This window comes from Maylandia zebra, linkage group LG9 (assembly GCF_041146795.1).
Source record: "Maylandia zebra isolate NMK-2024a linkage group LG9, Mzebra_GT3a, whole genome shotgun sequence".
Taxonomy (NCBI): Eukaryota; Metazoa; Chordata; class Actinopteri; order Cichliformes; family Cichlidae; genus Maylandia; species Maylandia zebra.
Genome location: NC_135175.1, coordinates 11999627 through 12012563, shown reverse-complemented (window position 1 = coordinate 12012563; position 12937 = coordinate 11999627). Strand labels below are relative to the sequence as shown.

Here is a 12937-nt window from a genome sequence, read left to right as displayed (position 1 = left end):
TGAAATCCATTTCCTTCTGTTTTATCTCCTGTAGCCTTTTTTCTTGAAGAAACTCTTCATTTGTGTGCGGTCTTTCATCAAGCTTTACTTGCAGCTCCTGATTCTTTTTGTCCTTCAGCACTAGTTTTTCTAGTGCTTTATCAAGCTTTGCTTGGAGCTCAAAGTTTCTTCCCTGCATGTCTAGGAGTTCCATTTCTTTCAACTTTTGAATATCTTCCTTTTCTAGAAGCTGGTTGAATGATTTGTCTACTTGATCAGGAAGTTGAATTTTGTCTTCCTGATCACAAAGAGGAGAGTTGGGCTTTACTGTTTTTTTCTGTTTTCTCTGAGACATGTTTGAATCTGTAAACTGTCACTCTGTTTATGTCTGAATTAACTAATTTTAAGAAACTGTTGAAATTACCTGGACTGCCTCAGCCCTTCATTGATTTGAGCTGTGGGGTTTGCTATACACTGGCAGAAAATTGTAGAGTAAATGGTGAAAACGAACAAACCAAATAACAAGATCCTTGAATTCCATCTTTTTTATTAACAGAAACTCCAACAAATTTATGCCCAATTGATGATGTTTGGGACATGAAAAGTCCAGTCCAGCAGGTGGCGGTAATGCGCCTTAAAGCTTTAACCGCCAAAAAATACAAGAGCAGAAGAAGAAGAAGCCGAGTTCCCGCTTTATGGCGTTTTTCTCTCCGATTATTGTCAAGACTGATTTAACACTTAAAGGTAAGTATCGAGCTAATATTAATCCGAGTCTAGTTAATCTTGAGTTTAGCTCCTGAATGAGGCTTTCTGTTGCTCTCCTCGGTGTCTCTTCTCAAGTTTTTGTGAACAAGTTGGAAAAAAAAATCTGACTAAATTGACTCAAGCTGCTTTAAACTAATTCACAGAAAGATATCACCAAAAGGTTGTGAAACACAGAGAAGAAAATAATTTTATTAGAAGAAAGCTTTTAAATGAGCTCATTGTAATCAGAGTTTGTGTTGTTTTATTAGCCTGTTATTAAGGCTACTTAGCATCTCTGTGGCACCTGCACAGCTTATGAATGCAGCTTGCTAGCTAAGCTAGCTAGCGCCACCCTTCTTCCATATAAGGTCACTTCCGGCTCCAAAAGACCCAACATGTTGGCGGTAAAAGTGCTATAATGAAATACATTTATGAGAAATGTAAAAATAAATGTGTTCCAGGCTAAAACACAGCTGCCTTTATCAGCGCAAAGTTGTGATGAGGCTTACTCAGATGATGGCTCAGATTTCTACACCCACTCGGATATACAGATGAAATCAAGACAAGTACATCAATACAAAAATTCACACGACTGTTCAAAAAATAATAAATTGCATGAATATAGGAAATCTTCCTCTCAGTGACTGAGTTGTCTCATTGTGTCCTCATTTTTTATAAATCAAGGCCTGAGTAACCCAACCTTAAGTGTTCATTAAGGTTTTTGTCACATAGATAGAAAATAAACTCAGAGATTAAGCGGCTGTTATAAACAGAGTGATTAGTTGTTCTGGTTTACGTGCTGAAAATGGTTTTATTTGTGTATGTTCAATGTGTTAGACTTGTACATAGTTAAATATATGATCAAATAATGTTGAATCCTGGATATGGATTTGTAAGCAATGAAATTTGAAATAAGGGGGTAGGAACAAGAAAACTTCACCCTACTCCTTTTCGAGCACACACATTCTGTAGACATAGATATTTACATGAAAACTTGATGATTTTTAAGTTTTGTTATTTTTATTTTTTTCTGTTGTTATTTCAATTATATTTGCATGTTTGAAATAAATTTTATCTATCTATCTATCTATCTATCTATCTATCTATCTATCTATCTATCTATCTATCTATCTATCTATCATTTCTCACGGCACACGTATATTGTCGGGTTTTTTCTTGGCCAGGGCATATTTTAAAGAGGAATTGCTCTCCTGGTACTGGTGTGCCATACTGCTGAATTTGGTATCGGTGCTCAAACCTTTTGTGTTTGTTTCAAACAAGTTGTCCACCCAAGGAAGCTAAAATGTGTTCTGTGTGTTCTCAGATGAACATATGAGACACTTTGACTCTTCAGTGCAGTGTGGAGCTTAACAAAGTTCTGTTTTGTGTCCCAGCTGATCAGGAGGAGGAGAAGAGTCTGACGGAGCAGCAGAGGAAATTTCAGCTACTTGGACTCAGCTCAGCCACTGCAGAGAAAACAATGAGCTCAACACAGAAGGTGACAGATACTAGTGTTAAGAAATACTCCATTAAAAGCTGAAGTACTGATATGTATATTTTATGCTAAACTAAATGAACCTTGTGCAATATTAATGTAATGTAGAAATAATGTATACAATGTATACAATGCCTACATCTTAGACGGTGACGTTGCCTCTAAACATCAAAATGAGCAGGAAGATGTTAAAGTGGGATTCAGCAGGATTCAACCCTAACATCAGCTGTAGTGGCTCAGTGTGGGGAAAAGGGTCACAGCTCACAATCATTTCTATTGAGAGCTCCAGTAGATTTTTTTTAATGTACAGGCTGTGATCAGCTGACCTGCTGCTCTCTGTGAATTCATCCAGATGTCTGCAGATGTTTCATGAGTTGTCCTGGCTGATTTCCTTTCTCTACACTGACAGTACACTGTCTTTATATTAGACACTAAACTGTTGGTATGTGGGTGGAGCTCAGTGAATGAATGTCAGCATCATGAGCTTAAGTTTAAGTTAATCTCTGCTACACTTGATGTAATCTAACTCTGACATGAGCACCACAGTCACTGTGCACCAGTCACACACTGTTCTTTACTTAAATCCATCACATTACAGTAAACTTGCCTGCTTATCCTGCACTAACCTGCAGAGGATTTTACTTGTATCCTCCTGTGGATACAAACCAGCAAGAACTCATCAGATCTCTGTCACTTACCATTAATGAAGTTTGGCTTTTATTAATAAACAGAGAGCACGGATCCGTGCACAGGAGGATACAAGCAGCTGCTTCTGTTTGCAGTCACCGTGCACCAGTGTTGTGTTTAATTGTGTCAGTGTTCATTTTTAAACACGTTTTTTAAATCAAATGTTTATGTATACATCAAGATTAATGTTCCAAACAAATGACACTGTACAGCAAATACATACATAGACATGTGCAGCAAAAGGAATCCGAGAAGATGTTTAACTTCTAAATGTTTAAATTGTTTGTTTTATATCCAAAGTCTGTCAGTTTGTCATTCCCTGTTATTGCTGCTGACTAATCACTCAAAGTGACACAACATGACCGTGGGTCTGATTTTTCTGGTAAACTTGTTTAGCAGCCCACTGGAGACGGATACCCTGTTCTTTGAACTTTAATACTGGACAGAAAATCGTCTCCTTCCAGAAACAAAGGGTAGCATTAGAACTTGTGTGAACAGCAAAACAATGTAGAAGATTTCCTTTTGTGTCTGTGTTGTGTCTAGGGCTGCCACGATTTGTCGACTAGTCACGATTACGTCGACTATCAAAATCGTCGACGACTGATTTAATAGTCGACGCGTCGTTTGAAGCTTTGTAAGATCCCAAAAGACGCAGGAATAAGTAGCAGGATTTAAGAGTGTAATAACGGACTGAAACAGAAGATGGCAGCACTGCATGTACAAGGATGCCAGCTGCCGTTAAACCCCGAAGAAGAAGAAGAAGAAGAAGAAGAAGAAGAAGAAGCAGCTGTGTCCCAGAATTCATAGCGCGGCCCAGCTCAGTTTCCAACAATGGCGGCAGCTAGTTAGTTTTAATATTACTCTTATTATTCTTTCTGGGTCACAAAATAAACGTTTAACATATTTTCAGCCGAGAATGTAGCTGTGTAAACCTCAAATATCGGCTCAGTTTATCAGGACACCACATATTTTCAAAAGCGCTCCGACGTTTTCAGAGACGTCTGTTACCCACTAGCTCGATAGCTAGCCGGGGGCTAGGTCACTAGCACGGTGAGAACACCGGACTCCAGGCAAATTGTTTTCAAACCCACCGCCGTCTTTCGCTACTCAGGTTAAATATATATGAGTCACTTAGATAAATTAAAAATGTTGTTGTTTGGCTTCTTTTTTTTTTTAGTATTTTATTTGTTCCTGAGTAAATCGGTTTGTCTGAGATTAAAGTTATAGTTTTTACACAGCTGAATAAACGTCAAGCAGACAGCTGATTATCAGAAGTGTGAGATGCTGGAGAATATACTCCGTTGTCCTGTTATATTTTAGATAGCAAGGAGTTTATTAAACTTCACCGAAACAATCTGCAAATTTCATTAAAATTGAATAAACTATCATCTTGTCTTTATTTTTAGTTAGCACCTTAAAAGCTTAAAGCTGTAAGCTAATGATAGTTATATAAGAGCATATGCTGCATGGTGCAATAAGCTGTAGTTTTACGTCCAGTGGATGATGATCTGATTAGTCGACTAATCGCATAAATAATCGGTGACTAGTCGACTATCAAAATAATCGTTTGTGGCAGCCCTAGTTGTGTCACATCATTTTGGCTCAAGAGTTTACTTTATTGCTATGTTTGTTTTTTGCTATTTTATTACTACATTTGTATTGTGCAGCACTTCGGTCTGCCAGGTGTGTTTTTAAAGTGCTATATAAATGATGATGACGATGATGCTTACGGAACAGCTGAAAGACTTTAAAACAAACCTGTTACTTTAATGATATTTCTGTGGTACTACAGAGTCCAAAAGAAGTATCGCAGTAATAATTCATCCAAATTGTAACTTTTAAATGTCATTATCAGCCCAAAGGTTCACAACCAGTTCATCCCTGATAGAATGTAAATATATACAAATCTATAAATTGTATTATGTATATAACTGTGAAACAAACATAATGGACCATTAATGTATCATAATAGTACATTTCTGAATTTGGGGTATAATTCCAGGTGGGATGAGTGTCTGTACAGCTCCTCCTGTTGATGTAAAAAAAGAAAAAAGTAAATGCCAGTTTTTTTTAGGTTTTCATGTTGATGTTGTAACACAGTAAAGAATTACTCTTACAGAAATAAATGTCATTTTTTCAACTTGCAGTTAAATTCATGTAACTTAATGCTGATGCTGTTGACGACTGGGGCTCACACGTCTTTTACTTTGTCTCCAGGACCGACTCACCATGGTTGACCCACAGGAAAATAGCCCGCAGCACATTCCTGACTATGACGGCATAGAGGATGAAGCTTTCCCCCCACTCCCACCACCACACTCCCCAGGCCGGGGAGGCCAGGAGGAAGGAGACCCTTTTGCAGATGGTAGATGCTGCTGTGCTCTTACAGGATTACTATGAGGTCTTTAAGATGTGATGATTCAGAACTTTGTATTTTAAATTCATGGTTTAATGAAGAATCATAGAAAAATAAGATTCAGGAAAAAAGGCTAATGTGGGAGAAATACAACCTCTCATAGTCCTTCCACAAAGCTTTTTGGAACAGCTTGATAATAATGAATTTGTTAGTTCAGCCTAGAATTAACAAATGCATGAACTGGTTTTTCAGCATCTCTCTGAGACTGGATGTTTCTAACAATAACAACACACATGTTTTTGTTTGCGTGAGCAAATGAAACCTATCAGATACTGTTCAAACCAGCACATTTCTTCTGTAACCTCCAGTCTATAATTTGTCTGGATTTAAAGATAAGCTTGAAGTTTGCCACGCTGCCAACAGAATGAGTTAGAAACACATCCTGTTGTCATGTGTTTTCAATGCAGGAGATGAAGGTGAGGTATCACAGCTGGCTGATGTCCCTACTGCTAAAAGGAGAGGCGTGAAGAGACCCCAACCCAAGCTGGACTCCCACAGGTAGCAAAGACATTTATATCACGACAGAGGGTTGAAATGCATTAAAATGCGCATTTAAATAGGAATTTGATGTCATCTTGTGTGAGCTGGGACACAAGGAGGCCAAAATCATTGATTGACGTGTGCAGACTGTCAGTGTTGCAGCCAGGTTGAACACGAGTCTGTGACTGCACTGGTTTTTATCACCGTTTCACTAATAATCGTGCACAGAGGCTCAGAGACACACTGACACACAGAGTTGTTGCAAATGTTTGAAAACGTAAGTTTGTGGAAAGAACTTTGCACAAAAAAAGTGATGTGATATTATCTGAGTGGCGACACCTGTCGTTTCGCAGAGTACTGCAGCGTCTTCTTACGCTTTAGCGGCGGGTACAAATGACTGCATCTGTGTGATGATGGTGCAGCTTCACTCTGCCAGTCATTTAAAGAAGAAAGACTCTAATACCATTGTTGTTTTCATCATTTGGATGGGCAAAATTCCCAGACTGAAAATTGTCAGAGCGTTGGAGACATCCCTGGATGTGTGTGAGAAAGATGTTTCCAGTCTCTGTACACCTATAGTGTGAACCTGGTTAGTATTGCCAACCATAAGTCAGGCTCGTTCCCAGTAGTCTCCCAGTGGGTGTCCCAGTGGCACTCCTCTGTTACTGTTCTGTTCACAATGTTCCTGGACAGAACTAAGTTATACTAAATCAAAGGATGTTAAATAAGCTTTTAAGTAAGAACGTCGATTATACTTAGGATAAAACTTGCAAGCTGTATTAAAGAAAAACATAGATTTTCATTTGATAAAATATTCAAATTAATTGCAACTTTGCTATAAATATATATATATATATAGCAATTTTTTATTTTTAGATGGAGAAATTTGACTATTTCTCATTATACTGCCTTATGTACAAACAGGTAGGAAAAGAAAGGTTGTGGGCACCCTGAAAACCAAACACCCCCCCCCCCCCCAACAAGCTACTGCCTTCTGAACATGGTACATCTGAAGGCACTGACATTTCCATTCAGAGGGTCTGTCTGTGTTGGCCCTGTGACAGGCTGGCGACCTGGCTGCTGGGATGGGCTTCAGCCATCCACGATCCTGAATTGGATAAGCCAAATACGCCTGGATGTGCTGCTAACCCTGCTTGTAATCCATTAATGGTTTAACTTAGTCTTAATATTTTTTCCCAGGCTGATATCAGATCGAGGGCTTCCAGCTCTGGGCACTCTCTTTGACAATATCCAGTTCAAAGGCAAAGGACACGAGGTAGGATATGATAACATCTGTCCCACCAATTACCAGATGTGAATGAACATTGGTTTTTGAGCTAAATCTGTTTGGCCTGTCAGCTTTTAATTAGATGTCCTAAATTTGGTTTGAGACTAAAAGGTCAAAAGTTGCCCTTTCTGTCGTGGTCAAAAATGAGTGAGGGGAACCAGAGGTTGGTTTACCAAATTAAGATGTCTTTTGTTCCAATGACTGGAAGTCATTTTTTAGTGGGAAGAAGAAGCGTCCTATCACACACAGCCCTCTTTCATATCACTACTCGCTGTTTTTGATGTTTGCCCCATTAGGCTGCAGACCTGCGGCTGCTGATGCAGAAGATGGAGAACTGGGCCCACAGGTTGTACCCCAAATTGCAATTTGAAGATTTTATTGACAAAGTGGAAAGGCTCGGCAGCAAAAAGGAAGTGCAGGTGAGAGGAAGCAGTAGAATATTTCCTGCAAGCGTGTGGGATTCCTAATGTTCAGAATTTGTAATTTTTTACTCATTCTTCTATAGACATGTCTTAAACGAATACGACTGGACATGCCCCTGACACATGAAGATTTTACAAGTACAGATGGTAAGAAGAAAAATCATTACTGATGGGGATACGGTGGACTAGGGCTGTGCGATATGACCAAAGTCTCATCTCCCGATATAAGAATTCTATCGTCCGATAACGATATAAATCACAGAAATGTAACATTTTCTGTCAATTCTGTGAATCTCGACTTGCGTGAAGTGTTTCCAGCTGCGCGTCATGTAGCTGGAGTCGAGTGTTTTAACCGATGCATGAAACGACACATTTTTAGACAGAAGTTGTAACGGCGCCGTTTTCTTTGTGAGTATTTATTACACGGCGTGCTGCGGGGGAAAGCCTGTTCTAACGTTTGAGTCTAAGGTTTATTTTTTAGCACCTGGCGGCTCTGTTTTACTTCTCATCCGTAAACACTCTGCTCTTTCACGTGATTCCGTTTATTTTGAAAAGCCTCAACAGGATCTTGAGCTTTATTCTGAAAGGTTTATGTGGAACATAAACAAGCGGACACGCGATGGTTTTACCGTCGTTGTTGCTAACGACAACGCATAAAAACAGGCGCTTGTCCGTCCGTAGTGTGGTTATATATAAGAGAAAGAGAGAACTTTACTACAGTGACATCAGAAGCATGAAGAAATATTGCCGTAAACAGTTTATTTTGCGACACCACGAAACAAACGATAGCGTAAAATGAAATAGACGTTTTTGTATATATCGTTGTATCGAACAGCCCTACGGTGGATTCACACCTGCAGGTGCACATAGGAAATACTTGCCATATTCCACAGGACTTAATTATCAGCACTGCTTGAAATTGTGTTCAGGTGCTGGTGACGAAGAGGTACAACGTGAACTGGAAACATTTGGGGATCCTGATCTGTTCAGCAGAGAGAGTTTTATTAATGCTCCCCAAGGGCAGATTGCCGAAGCCCTCGCTCCCCCACCTACTCCCTCTCTGACCGAAGAGCAGCAGAAACGTATTGAGCTGAACAGACAGCGGGCCCTGGAAAAGAGGCGCGCACGCCAGCAGCAAATTGGTAAGAATGGCAAAAATGTATCATACAGCTGGGACACAATATAACAGAAATAATTAATGATTCTGCTACAAAACATCCAGCGAAGGTTCATAAGGATCATCTAGCTTCATTGGTGTATTAACTTTATATGAAAATACAAAAAGCAAAACATTGAATGTACAGTATATTGCCAAAAGTGTTTGCTCATCTGCCCCCACACTCATATGAACTCGAGTGACATCCCATTCACGACGTCCGCCTGTGCAGCTATATCAGCTTCAACTCTTCTGGGAGTGTTTATGGGAGTTTATGACCATTTGTAAGGTCAGACACTGATGTTGAAGGCCTGGCTCCAAGTCTCTGCTCTTATTCATCCCAGTGGTGTTCTGGTCAGGACTCCCATGCCAGAGTTCATGTCTTTGTGGACCTTGCTTTGTGCACTGGTGCCCAGTCATGCTGGAACAGGAAGAAGCCATCCCCAAACTGTTCCCTTAAAGTCGGGAGCCAAAATGTCTTTGCATGCTGAAGCATTAAGAGTTCCTTTCACTGGAACGAAGAGACTGAGCCCAACTTCTGAAAAACAACCCCGCACCGAAATCCCCCTGCCACCAAACCTGGAGCTCTGTTGTCCTGGCAACTGCTAAATTGACTTGTCTATCGGCTTTCCAGATTGAGAACTGTGATCCGTCGCTCCATAGACTGCATCTCTCCTGTTCTAGAGTCCAGTGGCGGCGTGCTTTACACCGCTGTGTCCCATTGCTTTGCGTTGCACTCTGTGATGTAAGGCTTGGACTACAGCTGCTCGGCCATGGAAATGGATTCCACGAAGCTCTCTGTGCACTGTTCTTTAGCTAATCTGGAGACCACGTGAAGTTTGGAGCGATGGACTCCACAGAAAATTAGCAACCTCTGTGCGCCTCAGTATCCACTGACCCCCACTCTGGGATTTTACGTGATCCACCACTTGATGGCTGAGTTGCTGTCGTTCCCAAACACTTCCACTTAGTAGCAGCAGTCTGCATGCCTAGGTGCTTGATTCTATACAGCTGTGGAAGTTACTGGATCACCTGAATTCAATGATTTGGATGATGGGTGGTGAGTGAATACTCCTTACAATATAGTGAAGTGGATCTAGTGTATATATCCACCAGAAACCCTGAAGGTCGAGTGACGAGTTCCCGTATTGCACAGTTCGTCCAAACCACCAGAGATTCCTCACATTAGTGTGGAGTTTGGTAATAAGAGGCAAAGCATGTAGAAAACATTGATTTCTTTACTGCCTGTCTGATGTCAGCTTCAATTAGGCGTAGTATTTTTGTTTTTGCCTTACACTTGTGATCCAAACTGTTTTTACTTCCTCTTTAGTTAAAGCGGAGCCAGCTGTCTGCGATCTATTGTCTACAAATCTTTAACAGTGACATTAAATCGTTCTTCAGGGTCCTCATTTACCGCAGAAATGATGTAATGTGATTTAAATGAGACCCATAGAAAAGAAAATGACCTGTTGATCGGTCTCTATTATGAGCCTTCACCCATAAAAATGTGTTTACAGTTTATAACACTAGATGGTGATATGAGACCGTTTCCATTGTATTACCCGAGCATGATTTACTCATCGACTTTAAACTTTCACATTTTAGTCATTAGTCCTCCTTAAGAGGAGCCAATCCACCCCCCCCCCCCTTTTTTTTTTCTGTCCAGTATAGAAACTAAACAGCTGACATCATTCGGGTAGTGTAGCTTCCAGAGATCTGAAGTTAACGTGAACTCTGGAGGGCAGTCAAAAGCTTAATTTTTTATAATCCAACATACTATTATTTACATACATATTATTTTAATAAGCAGTTTCAGGGTTCGTGCTGTTTTAATGAGTGTTCGATGGAAAACGTCACTGAAGGAATTTGTACTCTTGAGTCACATGACAGTAAATAATTTCGAGTATGTGTACATAACACAGGCTAATGTTTAAAACTATGATTATTATTTTGCTAGCTATCAAACTTGCTGGAGAAATGATTGAAATGCACTGAGTGTGATAGAGTACGGCAGTGCTAGCACAGCAGTTAGTTATGGCATGGTGATTTATGCAGTGTGCTTTAAACTTGGCTAACATTACTTAGCAGTAGCAGTAATATTAGTGACTTCACTCAAGTGAAAGCTTTAATCGTTAGTCCGACACTTAACTAGCCAACTTAAGCCTTAAAGAAAAACTGGTAAAAAGAGGGACTGATGCATGTGGGCACAAAGAAGCCATTTCTTGTGCTGCTGAAGTTCCCTGGCTTTCATTCAAAATGTGTTTATCGTGAGCACCGACACATTAAACCATTTAAAAATTATAAATGGCTTTAAGCTCACATTGATGCCTGTGGGGCTCTATCAGCCACGGAGACGACAGACACATTTTAGTGTTTTAATGAATGAATGTTTCATACTTTAAGGCTGCCTGTTTATTTAAGGGAGATGAACAATACATTATTATTTGACATAATTCTATGACAGGTGATGGACTGAATAAATAGATTTTAGGTCGATGTTTGTGCGTTTTTAAAGTCTTATATGTTGAATTGAACTGAGTGTGTCATCTGTTCAAAGCCTCCCGTCAGTGCTGTTCTCCATGCCTGTCTTACTGTACATGGTGTTATTAGCACAAACACTTTAAAGCTGATCATTTAGGACTGTAACAATAATCCAGAGAGCAATGTAGTCAAACATCTCACAGTTAGTTTTATTGGGAATGAACTTTGACCTGTTAGGCCCCCAGGGCTTTTCTGAGCTTCCTGCTCGAAAATGAAGAGGCCAAAATAAATGGAGTATTTCTCTGCAATTACAAACTCTGTGTAAACAGTCTTGGTATCAAAATAAAGCTAACGCTTGTGAGCTGTCATCAGAGGGGTAAATATTACTGCAGATGTTACTATGTCAAAGTTACTGGGACTCAAACATAGAAAAAAATGATTATTTCCCTCACCTAATTTTTAAAAGTATTTTATAGCTTATATGCTATAAAATATACTTTGGGTCACATTTAACTCCAGAAAATCATAAATCAAAATATGGATGTTACCTGTCCACAGATTCATGGTGATGTAACTGCTCTTTTAACTGTTTGGTGTTTGTAGAAATGGTTTACAGCTGAGATTCAGAGGCTTCTGTGGACACTCATGTCTGCACTTATATTTCTGACCTCGTGTTATAACCGATTAAATGTGATCTCCTCTCTTTTCCCCCATTTTTGGTGGTGTGGGTGCTTAACTAGTTAAAGTACCAAACATCTGTCTCCTGTTGTTGTGTCACGTAGGAAAGAAGCATCAATATCTGATGAGCAGACTTGTTCATTTGTGCAGATTTCTTCTTTTGTGTGGTTGTTTTTTCCAAGTGGAGATGAGCATCTCTAACAAGTTGATTTGTTCACATTTGCACATCTGCATTTTTGAGAGAAATGAGTTTTTTGAGTTTGTGCACTATATGCATATAAGACAACCATTTCCTTTTTCAGTATTTTTGTGTGGTGCATTTTTCTCTGTTTTAACAAAAGAGGAACAAAGAACATTTAAGTCAACCTAAGACGATTTGTTTTAATTTTTACATGGTCTTACTGAGGTGATGCAAAGTGGAACATGCAAACTGTTTTTTTGGTAATGTGCTGGAAAAGCTTGATAATGGACCTTGAAAGTGCTTAAAGTGCTTAAATTTGACCCTGAACAATGAGTTTGAACCCTGCAGTTTACAGTTTCATTTTTCATTATCTCAGCTTTGCCTGTCTTTTATAAATCGTAGTAGACTGAGTGTGTCTGTGTTGACTGAAACCATCACTGTTTCTAATTCTCAACCCTTTCAGGCCCTTCAGCCTCTCAGACTGCTGACATGTTAGGAGACAAACCTCCAGCTGCATCCTCACCAAATGTCATCAAAGGTTCTACTGATGGAGATGAAACTGTAGAAGATCCTGACCTCGAGCCTTCCAACAACACCTCCACGCAACAAACCAGCCCGCTTCCCCCCAAAGACTCTGAGCCCGCTGAGGCTGAGACCGGCCTCAGCCCTGAGCAACAGCTCAGCAACGACTGTGTAGAGGGGGATTAAAGTTCACGTGCAGCAGTTTCTGCTGAAAAGCTTTGGCAGTGAGCAGATTTAAAGGTTTCCCAATGTTCGTGCCTGCTCATTCGAGTAATGTTGTGCATTTCTGGTGGTTTATATCTTGAGCACATGTTCCTACTGTGACGTCAGCTTTGGGTTAGCAAAGACATTTATAATCAATGGAAATAAATGTTTTTCTTATTTTTAAAAGTCCAAATCCTAAACGTA

The 12937-nt window shown here is 39.8% G+C and overlaps 1 protein-coding gene across 1 annotated transcript; it reads left to right on the top strand.

Moving 5' to 3' along the window:
- The first annotated feature begins 579 nt into the window (after positions 1-579).
- LOC143420245 (TIMELESS-interacting protein-like) lies at positions 580-12919 on the top strand. Its single transcript, XM_076888000.1, has 9 exons — positions 580-723; positions 2118-2221; positions 5123-5270; positions 5729-5819; positions 7002-7077; positions 7386-7508; positions 7595-7658; positions 8441-8653; positions 12471-12919. Exons 1-9 carry the CDS (start codon positions 675-677, stop codon positions 12713-12715), a joined length of 1113 nt encoding a protein of 370 aa, XP_076744115.1. The 5' UTR covers positions 580-674; the 3' UTR covers positions 12716-12919.
- Positions 12920-12937: the final 18 nt, after the last annotated feature.

Excerpts from the sequence above, each read along its gene's own strand:
- LOC143420245 (XM_076888000.1), top strand. The coding sequence starts at position 675 with ATGGCGTTTTTCTCTCCGATTATTGTCAAGACTGATTTAACACTTAAA. Across the intron at positions 7,509-7,594 it reads GCAGCAAAAAGGAAGTGCAG|ACATGTCTTAAACGAATACG; the intron begins GTGAGAGGAAGC and ends ATTCTTCTATAG. Across the intron at positions 7,659-8,440 it reads AGATTTTACAAGTACAGATG|GTGCTGGTGACGAAGAGGTA; the intron begins GTAAGAAGAAAA and ends AATTGTGTTCAG.